Genomic DNA, 26,847 nt, shown 5'->3' on the forward strand with positions numbered 1-26,847 from the left:
AAAATAAATAAAATATTTTATGAAATACTCTTCTTATAAAAATAATGGATAGCCACAAACCCCAAACCTATGGTATTGTTTGAAATATTCTAGAATCATAGACAAAAGCTTTCTCACTATCTAGTATAAAGATTAGATTTCAAGTAGCTAGAGTAAAGCCATTCAAAAACGAAATATTTAAAGATGGTGAGCAATTTACTATAAACAAGTGTTAAAACAACTATTTCGAACAAAGCAACAAGCGTTGCTTCTATTATCTTTCCTGAAATTTTTAAAAACATTACTTAAAAACATCTGCTAGAAAAAATAACATTTCATTGTAGGCAACTAATAACAAAAATCTTGATTAACACTCCAGTCAGAAATAAAACTTGTTTGCTCAAAGATAAAAAATGCAGAAGCAAACTAACCAACAAAATATAAAAAAAGAAAGATATTAAGAACAAAAAAAGATATTGAAAACAAGTTTTTTAAAAATTAAAAACAATTCAAAACAAAATCTGCTTCACAATTTACAGATACCAATATAAAAAACCCTACAAGCTCTTATTATTTTTACAGATAATGGCAATATAAAAAAAACCTATAAACTCTTATGTAAAGTGGCTGAGAAATAACTGTCATATTTACCTACTTATAATATATGTCATTCTTGTTTGCTTTATAAAGATTGTCACAAAGAATGATCTTCTAAAAACCATAGAATCAGTATATTGTTAAGGAAAACAACTGTTGAAAAGATATTCAGAGATGCTGAACAAAACAATTATGATCAATGTATTATTTTAATAAACACTAGTGTGCATTCATTATCAATCAATAACACACACTAATATGGATTTATTATCAATCAACAACACACACTAATGTGGATTCATTATCAACCAATAACACAAGCTAATGTGGATTCATTATCAATCAATAAAGAACTGCTTAAACATCTACAGGCAGATATAAAAATTTATTTATGCGTTGATCAAATTGAGACTGACAACCATAATGAAAAAAATAAGTTTCTTATTAAGTTTTTCAACAGTTTAATTTATTTAAGTAAGCCTTCCTCATTATATCAAATTAAAAAATTGGTTATTTAATTAAATTAATTAAAAATTTAGATCTTAAAGCTAGACTATGCTATGACACTCATACGAAAATTTCTACTCTTCAAAATAACTATATAGATGAAGTTATTTGGTAAACATTATAACAAATTATAACTCATTTTAAAAAGGAACTTTGCAACTGATGTTATGAAGTTATTTTATATTGTTAACTTAACGCCAATATAACACTGTAAGCAAGCATAACTTAATTGATTAAGTTTATATTGTATAATGTATTTCAGACACTATATTGTTGATTAAGATGACATGTTAAATCTAAAAGAATCTTAATTATATATCATATAATTAATTTATATTTACTAATAATCCTATTTTTAGTTGCTTCCTTGTTAGTAAGAAATAATTGATAAATTTTTTGAAAAATAACTAAAAATAAAAAAGAATTTATAATTTTAACCTAACAATTAGGTTCATTATTTAAAAAAAATTTGAAATTATTAAAAAATAATAAACAAAAAAAACTACAACAATGAAAAATAAATTTTTAAGATTTATTGGATGGTTCTGCAAACCAGTAAATCAAACATGAACTTAAAATAAAAATGTAATCATACCATAATATCTCCAATCAGTAACAGGAGCGACAGAGACTGCAGTATTAATTACACCATGTGAATCTGCCAATACAGTTGCTGCATAAAAACCTCCATATGACTAAAAATAAGCAATATCAAAGTCAAAAACAAATCAAAATCAAAAACATCAAAGTCAAAAACAAAAATTTGTATGAAAAATAAATTAAAAAAACAATTAACTAACCCATCCCCATATTGCAAACCTATTTGGATCAATGTATGATTGCTTTTTCAGATACCTATTTAAAAAAATATATTCAAGACATTTTATTTTATATTTTAAAAATTAAAATTATATTATTTAACATTTTATTTACATAACTAATTAACAACTTTTTTAAAATAATCATGTGATTGATAGTTTTTTTTATTTATTATAAAAAACACATATTTATAATAAAAAAACAATTAAATACTAAAAAACACTAAAATACTAAAATTTTCAAAGATATTTAAAGAAAACATGATTACTTTCTTCAATAGCATTACTTTGAAGTAAAATAAGTAAGGGGCTGTTCATATGGATGAAGATCATCTGCCTAACCGGGATAGAAAAACTACAGAGAAACCTCTCTCTCTTTTAAATCTGTAAAATATGTAAAATTATCTGCCAAGGCGAGATCTTGCTTATGAACTACCGGGATTCCAATTAGGGGGGGGGGGGGGTGAAAATTCTTCAAAAACACAAGCTGAAAACCATCATGGGTAGACTGCATGACTTTGTTACAAAATTTAAATAGCATTTGCTTGATTTTTAAGTTTAAGTCATTTGACCACATATTTTTATAAAACTTTAACATTTGTCTTAAAATTTTTTAAGGGAAAAGTTTTTTTTTTGTTAGTTAATTATAAATTATTTATTATGTTTATTTTGTAAAACATGCAATATTATCAAACTTTTAATATGCATATAGCAAAAGTTAAAAGTTATAAAATAATTTTTTGTAAATCGAAATAGTTTTTATTCAACTTTCATTTTTAGTTTTCTATTTAAAAAATAACATGAACAACTATTTGTAAACAAACATCGCATGACCTTAAAAACGCCTCGCTTGAGTGAGGTGTTTTTTTCTAATGCTTAAACATTATAATTGCTTTGTTCAACAGCGTGCATTTTTTTTTTTAATTTTCTTATTTACTTATTTCTTATTTAAATTATTTATTTAGTGAATAATTTCTTATTTAAAGTGTTTGTCTTATTTAAATGTTTGTTTGAATATTCAAAATATTCATTTTTAAGTTTTGTTGAAATAATATATAATCTGATAAAATATATTATGTTTATTACAGCTTTCATGTGTGTATATATATATATATATATATATATATATATATATATATATATATATATATATATATATATATATATATATATACATATATGTATATATATGTGTGTATATATATATATATATATGTATATGTGTATATATATATGTGTATATATATATATGTGTATATATATGTATGTATGTATATATATAAATATATGTATATATAAATATATGTATGTATACACCTATAGTATTATTTACGGGGACAGATTTTACAAAAAAACGAACACTTACAGGGACATTAGTATTATCAGGGACATTTTAGTGTACCCATTAATTTTTTGTCTCCGTAAGCATTGTTTTTTTGTGATAAAAATTAAAAAATAATTATATTTATGATAAAAATAGAATAGAAAAAGGAAAAAAAAAACAACAAAATGGGAACAAAAGAAGCATGCCTCCATAAGCGCCGAATAGGAGTGTGTATATATATACACACACACACACACACACACACACACACACACACACACACACACACACACACACACACATATATATATATATATACATATATATATATATATATATATATATATATATATATACATATATATACATATATATATATATACATATATATATATATATATATATATATATATATATATATACATATATATATATATATATATATATATATATATATATATATATATATATATATATATATATATATATATATATATATATATATATATATATTCCAGGCCAGATCAAGTCAGGTTCAGGATCATCACAATCACCCTGCTACTGGTATCATGTAACTCAGTACTAATTGTGCTATATCCTATTGCCTTGGAAGATGTGCTTTTTTAGGCAAAGGCTTGGAGAAACAATATATATTCTTTATGCAAGAGCCATAGGGCTCTTGGCTGCGTAAAGGCTAGTGATGGTGTCTCAATAAAAATACTCATCTTAGGCAGATATTAACTACTCTCCATCCAGGTATTGTCTAGTAGGAGGCCTCCTAGGCAAAGACTTTAGGGGTAAGCAGAATAATTCTCCTTACCAGCCTCATACCCCTTCTTTATCTATTGACTGGCATAGATAAAAACCTGTGTTATATTGTTTCTTGCCTTGGATGAAGAATGCTTAATCTTCTTGATTCTACTCATAGGTTTTTGTTTGTGCCTCTTTTATAGTGGCTATGCTACTCTTCCTGTTATTCCCTAATGAGGGTACAGATCCAATGGTTTAATGGTTCTTATGTGGCTGGTAGTAAGGTTTCCTGAACTATGTAGTAGCTCTCAGAAAAGCTGATTCCATCAACAGCTGCAAAATATCAGAGTATTTACAGTGCCATGTTGTGCATGGATGGTATCCCTGTTAATGCATTTGGTGCGCATTGTCAAGGAAACATAAAAAGCCCTATGTTATGACTTAGGGTTAATCAACAGGAGCAAAATAATTGCACAGCTCATTGCTTAGGAGACTGTACTTTATCTATGAAAGAGTCAAGTTCTCTTTAAACTTAAATCATGCCAAAAAATATACATATATTAAACATAAAAAACAACCTTAACATCTGATTATTTTAATATATCTTTTACAAATATTTGTAGTCTGCAAAGCAACCAGCCATCAGTTGAATCTTACCCCTTGCAAAATTTACCAGGATTGCTTTCTCTTAGTAAGACTAATTTAAGTTCTGCCATTCCTTTTTCAGATCTCAGTGTTGATAGGTACTATCCTTTGATGGTTTGGCATTAAAAACAAACCATTCACATTGTGTAGTCTCTGATCCTAGCTTATGTTTAGTTTCTCCTTTTATTCCCTTAGGTGGTTGTGATCATGCAATGATTTATTTAAATTTTTCATCTCGTACTTCCTTTTTGGACTCACCCTATCATCGCAATACTTACTACTACCCTAAAACTGACTGGGATTCTTTTCATGATTTTTTTAATGAAAAGACATCAGTCCTTGGACTGTCTTTACTCTCTCAGCTGAAAAATGTGCCTCCTACGTTACCTCCTGAAATCAGGCAGGAATGGAAGCTTTTATTTCTTTTCATCAGTTTCAAGTCAAGCCTCATTCTACTCCATGGTTTTCACCCTCTTGTGCAGCTGCTATATTTAATCATTGTCATTATTTTCATATTTTTCAAAAGAACAACTCTCTTGAGAACAAACAGTTATTTACTATTGCAAGAAATCAATGTAAAAAGGTGCTGTCAGATGCTAAGGTCCATTATTCTCAGTTCACTAAATCTCATATCTTATCTTAGAAGTTAAGCTCTAGAGACTTTAGGAAAATCTTCAAGTGTTGTTAACAAGAATAGGTCTAAAATACCATCTCTCATTCATGGGACTGATCTTATTACCTCTCCCAAGGATAAGGCAGAACTATTTGCTAAAAACTTTTCTTCTAATTCAACTCTTATATCTTATGGCGATTCTTTTCTTTCCATTCCAATTAAACAGGTTAACCTATTGTTAGACCATTCAAATCACTCAAGCTTCTGTTGCTAAAGTTATATCTCAATAATACTCTTCTATGACTTGTGGTCTGACAAGATTCCTGACATAGTATTACAAAATTGTTCTCTCATCAGTTCTCTCTTAACTATTATATATTATATATTTAACTAATTTTGATAAGCATTAAAGTCAACAACAACAACAACAATATTCTGGAGGATAAAGAGAAAGGGCTCAGTCAATTTGATCAGAAAAAACATTGAAAAGAGTGCAATCTTGAGATGAAGGAGAGTGTGAACTCCATATACTCTATTATTCCATAGTGACTGAATCTTGTTTAACTCCAACAGGCTAGGGCTATTATTCTTGACATATCTAAAGTTTTAAACAAAGTTTGGCATGCTGGTCTTCTCCATAAGCTTGTTTCATATGGTGTATCTGAAAAAGTTTTTGAGATTATCGAATTGTTTCTTTCTAACCGCTTTAATAAAGTCGTCCCCAAAGGCCAATATTCTTTTTAATTTCAAGAAACTTCTAGGATACCTCAAGGTTCTATGCTTGGTTTTTATTCTTATCTACATTAATGGTCTTCCCAACATTCTTACATCTAAAGTAGCTCTTTTTGCTGATAACTCAACTTTGTACTCTTGTCTTGATAAAAAGTCTTCTATTTTGGATCGCTTTGAACAGGCAGCCAATCTTGAATCTAATTTCACTTCTGTAACAGATTGGAACTAGCAGTGGCTCATAAATTTTAACTCCAACAAAACTCAGTTATTTACTGCAAACAACAATCACAATATAATTATTGTTTACTACTGACCTTTCATGGAAACCATATATACAATCAACTGGTAAATTAGCATCTGTTAAGGTTGCTTCTCTTTAATGTGCTTGCCATTTTCTTACTCCTGATTCCATTCTCTAACTCTACAAATCTCTTATTTGTTCCTGGGCTGGTTCTTCTAATGATGCTTTCTCTTCAAGACAAGGTCAAAAAACGTATTGTAAACGTAGTCGGATGTGCTCTATCTGCCAAACTTGAGCCTTTCTCCTACCGTTATAAAGTTGCGTCTCTTACTCTTTCCTTTCTTTTTTTCTAGTAACTCTCAACTAAATAGTGGTTGTTGCAATCTTGTTGGCAGTGAATCAAAATACTATATATATATATATATATATATATATATATATATATATATATATGGGCAATTCCACGTAAAAGAGAAAGAAAAAAAAAAGAAAATTCACGGCGACATATAATAACTTCATTAAATTTATTTTCAAACTTTTTAAGAATACTTTTAAGAAAAAAATTTATTAAAAAAATCATTTTATCATACTATAACTTTTAAAGTTGTAAGGGTTATATGAACATTTTTTGACATTTATATATAGTCATGTTGTGAAGCGTTAAAAAAAGTTTCAGTGCTGTTTTTTAAATAAATATTACTTTTAAGTTTGACTAAAAGGCAAACTTAAACATTATGCATAATATTTTTTATAAAAACAAACTCTAACTAGGTCTATAAGATGAGCATATTAATGAAAACAAGACATTACGACCGTCACAAAAAAAAAGTTGAAAAACTTTTTCTATGCTTCATATCAAACTTTTTATAACTATAACCATGTAAAAGTAAAGATACTCATACAAATTTTATCATTGTTTAAAAAATAACAACATTAAAGTGCTTTAGATCACCATTTCAACATGTTACTAAGTACCTTACGACCATCACGATATGTTTGTTTTTCCATAACCGCTTCTTGACTTTAAAAAAAAAAGTTTTAGCGTGAATGATTTAATTCATTTCAAACAATTTACATCATTTAAATCAAATTATAATATAAATAAATTTTGTTTGTTGTTTAATTTGCAGTTTGTTTATTCATTTTATTACTAAACTTGTTAAAGTTTTTTTTGAAACTATGAGTAACTAATTTCAAAAAATTGATGTAAAGAATTTTTTTTTAGAAATAAAAACTTTTAACAAAAAGGCAATTTTTTTTTAGATTAAACATTGCTTATAGTTAGCCTTGCAATGTTTTTGTTCAATCGATTTCACGGGTTTTTTTTATTTACAACATTTTGTGGGTATTTTAAAAATATATAATGGAGCATATATCACAAACAGCAGCCGTTATATTTAATAACATATTTAAAATGCCAAAATCAGATGCTGAAAGATCAAAAGCTTATAGAGCATTAAAGCTTAAAGATCAAAAGCTTCTAGAGCAAGAAACAAAAAAGCTTTGTTAGAAAAAGAAAGAGAAATCTAAGGTGGCAGTTATTGACACCAAGAAAAGAAAACAAACAAAAAAATCAAGCGAAGGTTCACAACCAAAGGCTAAGAATGAAAAAAAACTTGATTTCAATACTAATGATTTCAATACTAACGCCAGTCTAAATTCTACGCAGGACAATTTTTATAACTGCAAATCGTCAATAAGAAAGACATTAAACAAGTATTTATTATATTAACATATATTTTTTAATATAATTGCTTACACATAATTTGGGTTCTTTTATATCAAATAACATTTTTAGGACAAAACAGGCTCTTCCAAAGTCTCCAAATAAAAGACAAACTATTACAGAGCAGTTGGGTGCTGAATATGGCCTATGCACTGCTAAAGAAACACATCGAGTTCACTTCACATCAGAAGAAATTGAAAAAGAAAAAGTATTTTATGAAAGAGAAGATATATCAGTTATGTCTCCTGGAAGTAAAGATTGTATGAAAATCGACGGAGAAAAAGTTCAAAAGCACTACTTAGTTATGAATTTAAAGGAGCTGCATCAACTGTATTGTGAGGAGAGTGCTAAAACAATTAGATTGAGTAAGTTTTAATTGAGTATTGTGAGGAGAGTGCAAAACAATTAAATTGAGTAAGTTTTGTGAATTAAGGTCTATATACATTCTTACATGCAAAGATACACCACTTGAAACATGTGGTTGTATTTATCACAGTAATTTTACTTATTTGTGTGCTGCTTTGGCAAGTAAAGTACTTTTCCATTGTATTACAATAACTGGTTAGAAAATTATGTATTGTGCAAGCCCCCAACGTACCAATGTTGGATAATGAAATGTTGATTGTGCTGTGATAGTAAATTATTGAAAGTTTTTTTGCCCGAAAACGGAGACATAGATACCTTAATCACCTATAGTTGGTGGATTAAAGAAGATCATCGCTGTGTACTCAATCAACATTAAAAAAACATAGAAGGTATTTCAACATTTCCGCGACTATTTACCAGAGTTTACTGAGCATCATCTCACTAAAAAGCACCAGTCTGAGCAATACCGCAGTCGAAAAAAATCTCGAACCAGACCAAATTTTGATACACTTTGATTATTCACAAAACTATACATGTGGTTATCAGGACACTGTTTAAGTTGCTTATTGATCGCAGTCAACTATTACCTTGTTAACAGTTGTAATCTATCGTTATCAATTAGAGCCAAAATCATTTATAATATCCAACGATAATAAAACAAAACGCGCCACTACTACATACTTAAGTGAAATATTTGACTTCTATTGCATTGATTATATAAAAAAAGTTATATTATGGAGTGATGGTTCATGCACTCAATTCAAAAATACATGGCCAAATTCATACAACATTGCTCTGTGAAATATCATTTTCAAAGTATAGAATGGAACTTTTTTGCTACCTCTCACGGTAAAGGAGCAGTTGATGGAGTAGGAGGGTCATTAAAGCAATTTGTTTGGAACAGCGTAAAATCTCGTGAAGTGGTTGTAAACGCTAAAGACTTTCTCTTAGCATCAAATGGGTGCAAAACTTATGTTAGACTTATCAACACAAATGATATTAATCTAAGGTGGGCCTTAATAGCTGATAAAATAGAAGAAGCAAAAGCCGTTACAAATATTACTAAAATGCATTTCTGGCAAGTAAAAAGTGGAAAGTTTTTGGTTTCAAAATTCTCTAATATTTTGAAATTTTTTCCTATATTGGATTGCCGGCTCCGCAAAACATTTGCGAGGTGTATGAAAGTACATACTCCTAGATATTGAGTTGTACTAAATAGAGTTAATAAAAAAAAAAACAGGGAGCATAAATAGCATTAAGCGTTTGTTGCCTACTCCCAATAATAAAATGATCCCAATATTGAAGAACCATCATGGATAACCTTGATAATGTTATAAAATTCGTATTTTTTAACATAATTGGTTTTTATAATCATTCATTCTTTTTTATGTCATTCATTGTGTTATTTGTTGTTTTTTATTTTTGGCTTTTTAGTTACGACCGTCACAGTTACAACCGCCACAACATAAAACTTTATAAAATTCTTGAAAAACTTCAAGCAAAAACTATGAAACTCACCATATAGTAAGTTTAATGTGTAGTTAAAGAACACAGCAGAGGATTTTTTTTTTCACTGTGTAGATGGCTGCATAAAGATTGACAAAGTTTATTTGTTTAGATTCGTCAAAAAGTAAGCGTTATGACCGTCATGCTACATTGAGTTGATTTTTCAAATAAGTTGAATGATTTAACTTTTGCATATTAAATTATATAATAGCAGGCCTTGTTACGAGATTTCGCTGCGTAGCGAAAACACGTAACGCATTTCTAAGTAACTCAACTCAGCAAATGTATTTTGCATTGTTAGAAGTTATATTGCGTCACTAGCGTCTTTTCAAGTACCGCATTGTCATTAAAGTTATTTTATTAACGCGTTAAAAATCATACAGTTTGTTTTTTTCTCACTATAACAAAAGTTACAAATAAAATCTAAGTTCTTATTAAAAAAATCATTTTTATTATTTTTTTCAAATATGAACTAAATTTTATTTTCAAAAAAATATTTTTTTCATGAAACGTAAAATGTTTGTTTATTTTCTTATGATTTTACATTTGGTTTTTGGTTATTTTATTAACTGTAAAACTTTATTAAAAATAAAAACGAACACACAAAGCCTCTTTTTGAACAGATGTCTTTACTAACATTGTTTGAACTAAATATATATAATGTTCTAAGTCTTATGTATAATAGTAAAATCCAAAAAACTCCTTCAATTTTCTATAGTCTTTATAAACAAAAGCCCGAGTATAAATACCTATTGCGCACAAATAGTACCCTTTTTGAGCCTTCATGCAAAACTAAGCTTGTGCAATTTAAAATTACTTATCGTGCACCTCATATCTGGAATAAGTTTTTATTACTTAATCAAAATATTATTAACCTTGAAAACTTAAATGGCTTTAAAAAAACTATTAAAAAGAGTATTTTAAAGTATAAAAATTTACTTACTGATTTTTTCTAAATTTGCTTATATAAACTCTTATTTTTTAATATACTTTAATATATATTTCAAACATTGCGTTAGCAATAAACGTGGTAATATTAAGAAAAAGTAACGATACATGTTGTATAATTGTTATCTTACACTTTAATACAATTATAATGTAACAATTTTACGTAAAAATTTTGTAAATATTTTAATTTTTCTATACGTATATATATATATATGTAGAGTTGCAACTCAAAAAAAACATGCGCGTTTTTTTTATAAAAAACACATTTTTTTTTGCAAAATAAACAAGCCTGTCCTAAAAACATGTTTTTAATGGTTTTTTTTGTTTTTTTTAGGTGTCCATTAAATTTTATATATCAATTATCCTTTAAAAAGTTACAGTGTCAGTAAACCTTCAAAACATACATGTTTTTTATTAAATGCAATGTATTTTACCCTATATAATATTTCTTACAAATTTATAGAGTTGCAACCGAAAAAAAACGGTTTTTTTCTTCTTAAGTAATTTTTTTAATATATCTCAAAAAAACTATACTAGTAGCCACTAGTTAATTGTAAGTATAACACTACTGAATGAATGAAATAAAAATGTTATTTCAGCAGTGTTATTTCATTCATAAAAATGAATGAAATATCACTGCATTGCAAAATACAAAAATGAACCAACAGTTATATAAAATTTACTTTAATGTTTTATTTACTTTTGTTTATTACTTTTGTAAAATTTTAATAGTTTATTTCTTTATTTTATATATTTCAATTTTAAACAGAGTTTAAAATTGAAATTTTAACTAGTTTTAATTATTGGAATTTAAAATTGAAATAGTTTGGTTTATTTTGAAGATTTAATTTTGTTTTTTATAAGTTTTTTTATCTTGGATTCATTTGAGTTTAGAAAATTTAAATCATTTTTTTCAAATGTTTATTCAAATTGCAATTAGATAGCTAAAATTTTATTTATTCAAAAAGTATTCAAGTAAATAAAAATAACACAATAACTAATTGTATAACTAATGAAAAAAACTTAATACTAAACAATTTTAAAAATATTGTTTATATTTATTTTAAAAAAAAAAGAAATCTAAAAAAAAAATGCCAGGCAAAAAGAAATGTTTTGTAGCTACATTGTTCAATGAGGCACCTTTAGAATCTGGAGGTTCTAAAATTCAACAAGTTATATGCAAATTTTGCAGCTTAAAGCTATCAAAAAATGGCACTCGAATGACCGAGCACATTGCAAAATGTATGAAATGTGGAGATCAAATAAAAAACAAATATTTGAACGATATGCCTTTTAAACAAAAGAAAGTTCAAACTGAACTAATGATGGAAGAAGATATTCCGGAAAACTTACCTATTCAATGTATGGAAAAAAAGGAAAAAATATGTTTATCATCTGCTATATTGCAAATTCCAATTGAGTCCTTCTTTCGAACCACAAGCTGTTGTGGAAAACAAAATAGGTCTACAACCCCTAAGTTTGGAGACTGTAAGCCAAATAAAACCAATTCAGATAAGCCTCCCTTGAAACGATTGCATTCTTCAACAAGAGTTCCATTCACACCTCAGAAAAATAAAATTGCATCCTACATTTTCTCGGACAAAATGACTAATGAACAAATAGTAAGAATTATATTTAGAATATTTAATACTTTCAAATATTTAGCAAACTTTATTTAGTACATAAGTAATTTTTGTAATAATAATTTTTGTAAATTTCATGTTTTTACAGGATGAATCGCAAATGGATTTAGCACGCGCTGTCTATGGTACTGGGTGCTCATTAAGAGTTTTTGAAAATAAACTATGGATAGACAGCTTTGCAAAATTGAGACCTGCATTTAAATTACCTAACCGTGATATGTTGTCTAATTCCCTACTTGAAAGGGTTTATAATGAAACCTCAACTACCGTTAAAGAACTTGTGGGAACTGTTTCTCTAAGTGTAGCAATTTTGTGTGATGGGTGGAGCAATATCAGGCAAGGAAAATATGATTTAAAATAGTAGGACTATTTATCTACGTTCTGATTTGTGCACTAGTATAGGAGTATCCAATACCTAGATACTTTTAAACGTTATATAAGAAAATTATGTAACAATGTAAGCTACACATATATAATTTAGGTGCATTCTAACTTCATGTGTATAATTCATAAATAATAAAAATCAGTAATAAAGATAGATTTTACTATTTACAGGAATGAAGGAATCATTAATTTTGTTGTAACGGTACCTCAACCTATGTTTTGGACCAGCATAGAAACAGGTAGTCTTTTTAGATTAATTTTAGATATCATGTCTTCAGAATTGTCAGATAGCAAGATTTATTTTATATTCTCCAAAGTTGTAAAGTTTTTCAAAAATATTTAAATTTTTATAGTTTATTATAATTATTAAACGTATAACTCTTTATCTAGGCGCAAAGTCATACTGGCGAATATATGGCAAATATAGTTAAAAAAATAATATGCGATGTTGGACCTATGAAAGTTCTTGGTGTTTGTACTGATAATGCAGCCAATATGAAAAAAGCATGGCAACTAATAGTTACTGAATTTCCTCACATATATCCTTATGGATGCCTGGCACATACCTTAAATTTAATTTTTACTGATACGAGTAACTTGAAATCAATAGCAGATTCCCAAAGAAATTGCACAATGGTGGTAAAAGGGATAAAGAACTCTCAAATTTTATCAGCTTTGTTAAAACAACATCAGCAGAAATCAGGAAAAATCATTCAACAATCACTAAAGCTTCCAGTAACAACTAGGTTTATTAAAAATTAATTTTATAATAAAATTAAACATAAAAACATAAAAAATAAAACATAAAAAGTATTATTATGAATTTTTAAAAAATTTATATTACATTATAAATCATAATACTTAGTATGAAAATAACATTAGGCAAATAAATATTTAATTATAAATAAATATATTCTTCAGATGGGCTTCAATTATACATTGTATGGAAAGTCTTCATAACAACAGATTAGCACTACGGGCTATTAGCTATTGACGATGAAGCAAAATCTCTTGCTAAGCCTATTCAAAACCTATTGTTGTCAGAAGTGTTCTGGGATAAAGTGGATGGGTTTATCAAGTTATTAAAACCAATAGCCATAGCCATTGCAGCAGTTGAAGGAGATAAATTAAGTCTCTCCATTGTTGCAAAAACATTTTCAGATTTAGAAAAGTCTTTTCAGGACAATATCCTTTGCAGTCGAATTCTAAAAAGCGAGGAAAATGGTATGATGGAAATAATTGCCAAAAGAAGGAAATTTCACATTCGAAACATTCATCTTGCTGCAAATTTAGTGGATCCATGTTATAAAGGATGTCATATCTCTGGAGATGAAATGGTGAGTATTTTCAGAATTTAATCCTCATTTAAATTAATTGAAAAAAAAGGAAATTATATTTAAAATGAATTAAGATGCCTTATTTAAAACATCTTCTTTAGATTGATGCCATTGAAACGCTACATAAATTAGGAAAAATGGATTCTTCTATTAAAGAATGTGATGACAAAATTTTGGGTGAAATAGCTGATTACAAATCAAACAAAGGACTTTTTGCAAAACCTTTTATATGGGCTTCAGTAAAACATTCATCTCCTGTAAGTTGGTGGAAGGGAATATGTTGTTCTTGTGCTCCAATAATATCAAATATTGCAAGTAAAACTTTATTACTTCCACCAACAAGTGCTGCAGTCGAAAGATCATTTAGTAGACAATCTTTGGATCCACAATCAAAAACGGAATAGATTAACAAATGACAGAGCTTCAAAATTAGTATTTATATCACATAATTTACAACTCAAAAATCTAAAATGTAATGCAGAATCATCAACAAGTCAAAGCCAAGAATTTTTTCTGGACAATGGTACTTCACAGAGTTTAGAGTCAGAGGTATCAAGTGACTCTGAAGAATACGGATTCGACTTTACAATAGAAGACCTTAATGAACAAGAAAGCCAGAATACAGAGTCTTTTGTTAATTAAAAATAAATTTTTCAAGTGATGTACTATATATTTATCATATATCATGTTACTATTATATATTGTAATTACAATTATAATAAAAATAGAAATTAAATAAAAGTAAATAATTTTTTTTAATCTAAAAAAACAAAAAAAACTATAAAAAACACAAAAAAAACGTTTTTTTTTTGCAAAAAAAAACACAATTAAAAAAAAACGTTTTTTTTTTGCAACTCTATATATATGTATGACAATGTAAAGCGGTTCTTGATGATAAGACCTTTTGGTCTTCTGCAAGTTTCCCGCGTTCTTCTTACAGTTCGTATTACAGAAGTTTGTTTATTATTTATGTTTGTGATTTTTTTTTTTTTAATTTATATGTATATTCAATCTTAACGAATCTTTATTATGTAATCACGAAAATGTATACTATGGAACAAAAAATACATAACAAAAAAAACAAACAAAAAAACAAAACAAAAAAACAAAAAAAAACTGTTAATAAATTTTTTCTTATTTAATTTGTGAACTCTTTTTAATAATGTTTTTAAACAATACAGTTTTTTTTTGTTATTTATCAGTTACCGATAACATATTCTTGATCATAATTTATTTTCATAAATTAAATGAACGTCATTAAAACTTTACGTTATTGAATTAACAATAAACAAAATATCTTATTAATAAAATATTTACATCAAAATAAATTGTGCATTTTTTAAACTATTATGACTAAAAATAATTTTTATATTTAAAAGGAATTTATATATTTAATTCCTTAAGATAAAACTTAAAACACTTTATTTTTTTTAACTAATCTTTAATAACAAAGAAAAAATTATGAAACAAACTTTTTCTTTAACAAAAAAATCTATTAGTTTACAATTGCGGTTAAATGCTTTTATTTACGACTTTATTTCTTCTGAATAAACGTCACGTTAACGATAATCAAAAGATAATTTAAATATTCTAAAAGATATAAGTTTTTGCGTAGCGCAAAACTGCTGAACGCGTAGGCAAATCGCCTTTTCGCAAGCAAAATGCGAGCTGCGTAACGCTTCTTAACAAGGCCTGTAATAGTATTTAACATTTCTGGAAATTTTCATATAAATACCATTCTTGGTTAAACTTTAATGGCTAAAAAAGTGTCAAATGTTACGACTGTCATTTGTGTGGAATTGCCCATATATATATATATATATATATATATATATATATATATATATATATATATATATATATATATATATATATATATATATATATATATATATATATATATATATGTATATATATATCAATGGTGTACACTGGATTTTTAGATGTTTGAGTTTTGACACTTACAGGCATTGTGCAAACTCCAAACTTTTGTATGTTCATGCTTATATCAAAAAAGAATGTTTTGCAAAGAATTAAGGTGATTGGAGCTTGGGAACCAAAAAACCCTAATTTTTGGGCCCACCCATCCCTTAACGTGGGAGCAACAAGTTTATAAAATATTTTCTTTACTATTTTTATCTAAATTTATATTCATCAACAAATTTCAAGTTTCATGCAATAATCTCATAGTTTTCAGTTTTTATGACCCTGCAATGTTTACAGCCCCCTCGACCATATAAAGTTTTTGAAAAGAAATTTGAAATTTGTTGTTGAATATAAATTTAGATAAAAATAGTAAAGAAAATATTTTATAAACTTGATCCCAAGCTTCAATCAACCCAATTTTTTGCAAAACATTTTTTTTTTGATATAAGCATAAACATACAAAAGTTTGGAGTTTGCACAATGCCTGTAAGTGTCAAAACTCAAACATCTAAAAATCCAGTGTGTGTGTGTATATATATATATATATATATATATATATATATATATATATATATATATATATATATATATATATATATATATATATAATCATTATGCATTTTCTTCTTACCTGAAAACTATGCACGCACAAAAAATTATCAGAACTGCATAAATATCTATTGGACAAACTAAATTTCAACAATTTAAATATAAATGAACATTTCACAATCAAAAGTTGGCTATACATTGAAAGTTTTTCAACAATTGAGTCTGATTAAATTTTTAAAAAACTTTTAATGATAAGCCAACAATTTTCATTTCTAATTGTCGCTAAAATCAGGAAGACAGAAATCAACGTTTGACTTTTAATAAAATCTCCTTTATATAATATTGCATTTAGATTCATTACTTACTTTGCAACATTTACAGCATCAATTGTTTCGTAATAACCGAGTCTTTTATAAACAGCATGTAAAAACCTAGAAACAATAGTTATAAAAAAACAAAAATAAATAAAAACCATTACTTTAATTTTTTCTTAAAAGTTTATTTGTAACTTTCTTGCATGTACAATACTAAAGTACCATAGTTATTAAAAAAATCTATAAAAATTTAAAATTATGATTTAATTATATTGCATAAATTTCATTTTATTGTTTTTTATTTCTAAATTAAACGTCCCTAGGCATGAAAACACAACTAATTTTTAAAAAATTTGTAACTTTAAGATCATTAATTATTTAAATATTTAGTTAATTCATTACAAGTATCAAACTTTTTTCTTGGATACATTCTGCACCAACAAACATATCATATTGTTGTTTTGCATCATTAGTGTTCAATCTCTAAGCCATTTGATAATCAAAGCAAAATAACTTTAGTATCAAAGCTTTCTAGTAAAGATGAAGCATTCTACACTCCAGAATATTTAAATGGAGATATTTGTTGCAATTTTTATTTCTCTGCTGACTTACAAATGAAGAGTATCTATTTCAAATTGATTTACTTTTAGTTAGTTATTTGATTTCCCTACCTCAATTTTTGTTAAGCTATATATTATTGCAGTTTCTTTTTAAATGTTTGGTTTTTATATAACCTATTTATTTAACATGTTTTCCAAACTATTTAATGTAAATGTCACCAACGATGTTTGAAATGGAACTGAAATAATTGCACAAACTTGTTCAGATGATTATCTGCAGAGTTGTGTAGCTCTTAATTTTTTGAATCGCTATATAAAAACACCTGTTTTTGCATAGTGATTCTGGATGTTCTGTCAATTTAACCATGTTTAACCCCACAATAAAGTTTTTAAAAACAACATAACTACCAACTCCTAGCAACCAAGTTGCATAGAAACACTGTAATACAATAATGCACAATAATGAAAAACCTTTGATTCTCTTAATTTATATATAAGAAAACAAGACAAATTGTTTGAGGTTTTAGCTAACCTATTTTCTTTTTCTGCTAAAGGTGCATCCTTGGAATTAGCAAAAAAAAGCAGATTCATTAAAATACATCACTCATCTATTTTAACTAATTAATCTTAAAAAGATTAAAAACTGCACAAAATATTTTTGTTTTATCCCTCTTATGGGAATTTATTCCTTCTAATGAACGATGTGCAAACTGCCCATATTCTAAACTATTGCTTTTTTGCAAAAAAACTGTGTCAGAAAAACTGTTGATGCATCTAGCTTGTACAACACCAGAACATAAATCCAAGTTCCTGACTCCACACTCCATTTGTTCACTATTGAAGAATTTTACATTTTATACTTTGGTAATACAATAAAACAAAATTGACAATGCAATGACTTTAAAGAAAAGCTGGTCAACATCAAAGTATGGTTAACTGCATAATTAACCATATTTTGTTTTGCTTTGCAAATTTTGTCGTTGTTATAGTGTCAAAGAACATGGGTTTGAACATTTTATCTAAATTTAAGATACTTAAAAAAAATTGTGACATTGCAAACATAAAGATCAACAATTTCTGAACTTGTGATGAGAAATAAAGTTTGAAGGTTGTCTATAGTAGACTTTTTTAATTTGTAGTTTATAACTTTGTATAAATAAAAAAAATGTTATTGCAAGTTATTGGAAGCATATCATTTTTTGCAAAAATGATACATCATGCAAAAAGATGACTTTTTTATAAAATCTAAAAATAACGTGTAAAAAAAGCTGAAACTTTATGGGATATAAAGTGCATAACCAATCAATTTGCTCAAATTTTTCAAAGTTAACAAATAACAGTAAAAAATAAATATATTAAAAAAAAAAAGCAAAAAACTTGAATAAAAGTTAAAAAACAACAACCCACAAGTAAAGATTAAATCTGCTGCTATATATGATCTTGTATATTTTATGCTTCTTAATAGATGCATGAGAATATAAAAAAAATTCAAATATGCTTGGAATACCAATATATGCTCAGCACCAAATGCAACTTTTTTTCTTCAAATATGAAGTACAAATATGTTACTCAAAAAGAATAATTTTTTGTTATTTTTTGAGCCATTTAAAAATAACAGTTTGTTTAAGGATAAGTAATAAAAAAAAAATGAAAAAAGGTTCCAGGACTAAATACCATGTTTGTGCATTCTGAGTACTATCAAAATATAGAACTTTTTCAGGTTTACTTAGACAACTAGCAACCTGGTACCCTGTCTTAACTAGACATTATATTCTTGTATTAAAACATATATATCATTTTTTTATTTTTTTGCATGCCCAATTTGTTTTTTATGAATAAAATTAATAATTATCAATAGTATAAAAGCAAAAAAGAAATTTAATAGTTTAAAAGCTACCAGAAAAAATTAAAAAATTCATTACAAACTAAAAATATGAAATATAATTTGGAGTTTGGTGGAAGTATAAAATAAAGCAAAAAGTAATCTGTTGAAATTAAATAGTAACAAGGAGTCTGGAAACAATATATCAAAAAAGCTTTTTCAATACTTTTAATTTAAAGCTATTTTTAAGTTAAATAACTTTTACACACTTTCTTGTTAAAATATTTACAAAAATATCGATTTACATTTTAAACATTAACAAAATATTTAATAAAAAAACAAAAAGTTTAATTAACTGAAGAAATTCTAAACATTCTTAAATTTTTTTTCTTTCTGAAATGCAAAAAACTAAAATTTAGGCTTCTTTTAAAATATATTTATCACACTTAAAACGATTAATGTTAATGCATCTTTTATAAATGCAACAAATGTTAAAAAACTAATTAATATGATATATATTTTATATTTGGTAAAATTTTATATTTGGTATATATATAGAGTGAGTAGCAACCATTTTTAAATGCGCTTTAAGTATTTTTTTTAATTTATTAAATTTGAATTTAAGCTTTTTATGAAACTTAACTTTTTAAATATCTTAGGTTTAATATTATGAATTCATGATAGAAATGTCGCTTTTATGTTATGACTTTTATCTCACTACATATTAAATTAATTGCTTTTAATTTTATTTAATATTTAATTTAATAATATAATTTTGTTTATCTTTTCTTTAACTTGATTAAACAATTTTAAAGAAATTATACACCAAAAATTTAAACTTTTAATGTTTATAAAAAAATTTAAAGTAGTTGAAAAAGCTATTTTGAATTATTGTTTACTTACTTGTAACCATAGTACCCAGAACCTCTTGCATCAAATGCAACTGTTATGATATCATAATTTGAATTTAAGTATTCATCAAAATGTAACTGAAACATATCCAATACCTAAAATAGTCATAAAATTTATTTTATAAAGAAAAACTAAAAAAGTTTCATTTATAATACTTTTTTATTTCCAAAATTATTGAATATTGTCAACAGTTTTTTAACAAAATTTTTCAACAGTGTTGTAATCATAATATTTTGCAATACATTTTGTTTCCTGATATCTATAATAAGTTCCATTAATTAAGTTGTTGTTACATTCATTAAGTTAAAACTGTTTAATTATTACAATCATTCTATAATTTTTGAAATATGTATTACAAATGAAACTTAAACTCAGCATACTTATATCCTCTATATCCTGATCCTCTGGCATCAAAATTCACCAAAATTATATTGTAAGAGGGAAATATAGTTGAAAATTCTATAGTAAACATATCATCAACCTATATAAATTAAAAAATAGAAATTTAAAATACTTCCATGAAGAACAGTTTTTGAAAATAATTTTTTTTACAAATAAGAGTGTTAAAACCATATTTAGTTTATACATATATTTTGACTTTATAATTTTAGAGAAAAAGTTAACTTTTAAAAAATACTGTAGAATAAACAATTTGATACTAATTATAATATAATATAAGGGTTGTCATATGTATTTCAGAAATAATTAAACATTTTCTTGCAACAGCAAAACAAACTTTATACCCCACTTAGATTTAAATACAAAAATACAATTTAAATGCAGTTTAAAAAAAAAAAAAAAGAAATTATATATTGTATAAAGTTATTTAATTTATGATAAAATTTATATAAATAAATACAACTGTAATAATAATAAATAAAGCTTTTTGTAATTCAATATTAAATACATTTAAATACAGTCCTATGTTTAACTAAATAATTCATTTAGTTTTAAAGGTACTGTTTTCGTTGCTAGGATTCAATAAAAGTTAATTGGTTAAAATTTATTTTAAAAATAAATAAAACAATTAGTTTGTGTCATCAATTAATGTCAATCATTATTAAAAAAAAAACTTACTTTTTGGGTGTTTGGACCACCATATCTAAAAAAATATACAATATATACATACACACATACACAGCACACGCACACACAGATATACAGTACTATGCAAAAGAAAGTACTACCTAAGAGAATTTTATCATATTCAAGATAAACTGTTAAACAAAATGAAATTAAAACAAAAATATAGGTACAAACATATTTTTTATTAAATTGTGTAATATAATACAAGTTTTATTAAAAACATTTAAATTTATAACTATCCATAGAGACTTAATAATTATTTAGTGTGACCACCTTTATTTACAATAACATCTTGGAGTCTTTTATTTATACTTTTATACAGATTTTCAATAAATGTATTTATTGAAAATCTGTATAAAATACAGATATTATACCATTCTTCTTTTAACATTCCAAAGCTCATTTTCATTCTTTGGCAACTTTTCCATCTACTTTCTTTCTAAGTAGTCCCAAACATGTTCGGTTATATTTAAATCAGGGCTCTGAGGAGGCCAAGGCATGGTTTGAAGCACCCCTCCTTTTCCAGATTGGACAAATAATTTTTAACTAACTTGCAAGTATTTTTGGGATCCTTATCCTGTTGTAGGATAAAATAATCCCCGATCAGTTGTCGTCCAGAAGGCAGAGTATGATTATGTAAAACTTTCATATTTTTCACCTGAGTTTATTGAAGATCATCGCACAGTAGATGCAAGTACTAAAGTTTCACTAGCTTTTAAGATCTTAAACAAGTTCTGCGCTTACTTTCTTGCAATTTCGTTGCACTGTTATTTTTAAAAACTGTTCATCACCAGTTTCATTATATTTTTTAACTATTTTTTGAACTGAGGCTCACAAACAATTTAAACATTTGGCTATTTTAACTTGACTATATCCGTCTTAATGTAAAACAATGATGCGATTTCTGTCATTTATTGATATCTTTGGCATTTTATTAGTACTGAACTTATATTATTAACAAAATCATTAACTAAAATAAATAAATATAGCTTTATTTAAAACAATATCTCAGTTCTATATAATAAAAACTCAATATTACTTATATTTATTTAAATGTACATTTTTTTAAAAATTTCTTAGTTGCTACTTTCTTTTGCACAGTACTGTGTGTGTGTGTGTGTATGTGTGTGTGTGTGTGAGTGTGTGTGTATGTGTGTGTGTGTGTGCGTATATATATATATATATATATATATATATATATATATATATATATATATATATATATATATATATATATATATATATATATATATATACAACCCTTAGAACTAGGAAAAATGAGGTCGGCAATAATTTGCCGACCTCAATCTTTTTGCGGTAGGCACCAGGTCGGCAAAAAAAAAATTGATACAAAGGTCTTATTATAAGACATAGAATCGAGGTCGACAATTTTTTGCTGATCTCAAACACTTTTAGGTCGGCTGTTAGGTCAGCATTGCCAAATGCCAACCCTAATTCCGAGGGTTGATTTATATATTGTCAGGGATAGAGCAAAACCGCGTAGCTAGCATTGGCTAATATAATTGGATACTATTGGATATTGAATATACACCAAATATCTCTTGTTAACATTACAAAACACATGAATAATACTCTTTATACTAAAATGAGTACAAAATCTGTTGACTACTGTCCCATTAGTCTTCTTCCTATCATAAGCAAGGTTTTTGAATCTTTAATTAACAAACACTTAATTTCTCATCTTGAATCTAATAACTTACTTTCTGACCATCAATATGGATTTCGATCTTCTCGTTCTACAGCTGATTTGCTAACAGTAATAACAGATAGGTTTTATCGCACATTAGATAGAGGTGGAGAGATTAAGGCCATCGTTTATGACATTTCAAAAGCTTTTGATAAAGTTTGACATGCTGGTCTTCTCCATAAGCTTTCTTCTTACAATATATTAGGTAACATCTTTAAGATTATTGAATCCTTCCTTTCCAGTTGTAGTATAAAAGCTACCCTTGATGGACAGCACTTTCTTCATATCCTGTAACTTCAGGGGTTCCTTGAGGTTCTATCCTTGGTCCTATACTTTTTTTAATTTACATTAACCTTCTTCCAGATTTTCTCACATCTACCATTTATTCTTACTACCATTTATTCTTGTCTTGATAAGAAATCAACACTCTACGATTGCTTGGAGGGGCATTTGAGCTTGAAAAGGATATCACTTCTGCTTCAGCATTGGGGTCTCAGTGGCTGGTGAACTTTATTTCAGATAAAACTTTTTTTTTTCAGCCAATCGTTAGCGCAATAATTTAGATCTTCCTATATTTATGAACGGTAATGTACTTGATAAGTCATCTATTTTTCATCTTCGAGGATTATCTCTTACGACCGATCTTTCTTGGATGCCATATACCAAATCCATTGCAAAGTTTGCATCTGCTAAGGTTGCATATCTTTATCCTGCTCGCCACTTTTTTCTCTAGATTCTATTTTTTATCTCTATAAAACTCATATCCGTGCTTGTATGGAATGTTGTTACCATATTTGGGGCGGATAACTTTAGGTTGCTTTTTGTGCATTATAAAAATACAAGAAAAGATCAAAATTTAAAAATTATTTATTCCAAACATTAAAATAAAATTTTATAAAATTAGTTTCAAATAATTTTCTTTCAGAGTTTTAGTTTTTCAAGTATTTTGTCATTATAGATTAGATTCAAATTTAATGATCTAAAAATAAACAAAATTTGAATCTGAAACTTATAAGTTAAATCTAAAAATTTATAATTCATAAAAAAAAAGTTTAAAATAAGTTCACTTACACGTCAAATAAAACAGCATACTTTCTTTTTGGATCAAAATCATAAGGACGAGTTTCTCGCACAGGAATATCATATCCATCAGAATTAATAGTGTAATAATGAACTGTTGGCATATCTTTTTCTTTTAAAGCATTTCTTGTATTGATATTATTAGAAAGAAGAATTTGATATTTTGATTTTATATTGTACATTATAGTAGAAGGTACAAATGGACCCTGGCACATTAAAGTTACCCATGAACATTCTTTGCTGAACTGAGGATAATAATAGGTACAATTAGCTCCAGTTTCTTTATCTGAAAGTAAAAATTAAAAAAATAATTAAAAACCTCTTAACAAAACTAAAAAGCCATCTTGTAATTTTGTACTTTGTATGCATTGTGTAAAGTGAACAACTTATTATTCATGTAATAATTAGAAACTGACTTAAGCTTGATTGGGGTCGAGTTAGACAAAAGCAGGGCCAAGTTGTAACCGGGGCTAATTAAATGATGATGAATCATGAACTTTTAGATTATCGAGGGTGTAAAAATTTATAATTAAAAAATTAAATGGAATAACAAAGCTAGCATTTACTAAGATTGCGCTCTTTCTAATATTTCGAAAGATCCAAATGTAATTGGATCTTCTCTAGTTCCCAAGATGGAGCCTCTGTTCTATTGTTGCAAGGTTATATTTCTTTCTCTTTTCTACTATGGTCACTGCTCAAACAAGCTATTATCTCTTGTTTAACCTACCAAAAAACAATCTTATCTGAATCAACAACTTTCATGAAAAAAACATTTGTTCATCTATTCTTAAACATCAATGTTTTTTCTCCCATTATCATGTTTTCCTGAGATAAAAATTTACAATTTATAAAGTCTTCCCCTTTACTTTCTAGTAACTCTCAACTTAAACAAAAAACTCTCAACTTGGTTACTAGTCTTTCTCAACTTGGTTACTAGTAACTCCCAACTTATTTTCTAGTAACTCCTAACTTATCTTATAGTAACTATCATCAAAAAACCTAAATTAATTTTTAAAAATACTAATTTTAACATTTAATAAAAACTTATTACCAACAACGAGTCATTTAAACAACTTTAAGTCATAAATAATTGGCTATTTTCATACTTATCAAAACTTGCAATTAAAATTTTTGCACTTACTAATGTTTAGATTTCACCAATATTACAAACATTTTTGCTGAAATTGGAAGGATATATAACACATGTTACCTATTAGGTAGTGCTTATCTGCATTGAAAAAAAGGTTCAGCTACTTCTATTCAAAAAAATTTTTTTAAAGAACTATAACAAACAAATGTAATTAACTTAAGAGCATGTTTTTAAGGAGTGTTTTGAATCTAACACACTAACACACACAAATATATATATATATATATATATATATATATATATATATATATATATATATATATATATATATATATATATATACTTAAAATAAGTCAAAGACAAGATTCTGAAATTGTCAAATGATGTGTAAGGTTGAAGTAAACTGACAGCGCAAAAACAGTATAATAGACTTAAAAAATGTAAGCTTGACTTCACTGGATAACAACTTTAAAAAGTATAAATTATAAAAACTACTAAATACCATTGTACAGATGCTGCTTCAGTTTATAAATTGATAAAAAAAACTTGTGATTGAATCATTGGCACTTGTACTTTGCCATTTAAACACAATTATTTGATTTTTTTTTGGTGTTTATCTATTTTAACAAATATTTAAAACATTGCCTATTGAATGATATTAGCACAGAAATGCCAGTATTATTTTGGTATTTTGGTTATCGCAGCATTTTAAGTGATAAACAAAATTTTTAAGTGAAAATATGCCAGTTTTCACATTGTCTACGTATTTCTTGTTTACTTCATTAATATGATAATTCATTTTTTTTATTTTTAAATCACTTTTTGTTGTTTTTTGACTGGTTTAAAAAGTTTACAATAACACATTTTGATACACAATAGTATCAAACTTAACTTCTAAGAATTTATCTCCAATTTTCAAAATAAAGAAAAATTATTAGTTAGAACAACTTATTAGAAAAATTATTAGGTAGAAAAACTTAAAAATTACATGAACTTTGTATAAACTAACTGAGAAAAAATTATTTATTAAACAACATAATAATAATAATATTATTATTAACCATAGTATATCAAATAATAATAATAATAATATTATTAAACATAATAACAATTATAATAATGATAATAATAAACAATAATAATAATAATAATAATAATAATAATAATAGTATTATTATTATCATAAAAATAATAATATTATTATCAGTATTATTAAAATTTTTAATATTATTAACATTAATACTAATATCATCATATAAAATATGACATTTATTTAAATGTGGTAAAATATGGTATTTATAAATGGTAAAAATATTGTTTATAAATCCTCTCTAAAGCCAAGAGAGTCAATAAAGTCATAAAGACAACTTTTTTTTTCAAATTGTTGTTATGACCCTCTCTAAACACTTTCGAAAGTCAACAAACCCATAACGTGGCAGTGAAACAAGTTGAACACAGTACTACCAGGGAAATGGTAGGATTTGTTTTAGAAGACTTTTATTTATGTTGACTGCATGCAATTTATACATACCTTTAATAAGCCCACAAGTGATACAGTTCTTCTTGTTGGTTTTAAGATTATAACTGTACACATGTCTGTATCTAGATGAACTTTCGGTACTTCGAAAGTAGCTAAAAAATTATTAACTATTGAGAACTTTTAGGTTGATATAACAATGTTAAC

At 26.3% G+C, this 26,847-nt stretch overlaps 1 protein-coding gene across 14 annotated transcripts in view; it reads right to left on the reverse strand.

The window, feature by feature from the left end:
• The window catches only part of LOC100201649 (prolyl endopeptidase FAP), a 104,805-nt gene that overhangs the window by 14,794 nt on the left and 63,164 nt on the right, over positions 1 to 26,847 (reverse strand). For 9 of the 14 annotated variants that reach the window (XM_065799357.1, XM_065799352.1, XM_065799353.1 and 6 more), the window contains 7 exons: positions 26,695 to 26,795; positions 24,065 to 24,359; positions 21,277 to 21,301; positions 20,580 to 20,680; positions 16,957 to 17,022; positions 1,884 to 1,938; positions 1,679 to 1,778 (listed from right to left, as the gene is read on the reverse strand). In XM_065799357.1, coding sequence (XP_065655429.1) covers positions 1,679 to 1,778; positions 1,884 to 1,938; positions 16,957 to 17,022; positions 20,580 to 20,680; positions 21,277 to 21,301; positions 24,065 to 24,359; positions 26,695 to 26,795 — 743 coding nt within the window. Of the gene's footprint in view, positions 1 to 1,678; positions 1,779 to 1,883; positions 1,939 to 16,956; positions 17,023 to 20,190; positions 20,295 to 20,579; positions 20,681 to 21,276; positions 21,302 to 24,064; positions 24,360 to 26,694; positions 26,796 to 26,847 lie in introns of all 14 variants that reach the window. The other 5 variants (XM_065799346.1, XM_065799349.1, XM_065799345.1 and 2 more) reach the window with 1 other exon arrangement.

Source organism: Hydra vulgaris, chromosome 06 (assembly GCF_038396675.1).
Source record: "Hydra vulgaris chromosome 06, alternate assembly HydraT2T_AEP".
Taxonomy (NCBI): Eukaryota; Metazoa; Cnidaria; class Hydrozoa; order Anthoathecata; family Hydridae; genus Hydra; species Hydra vulgaris.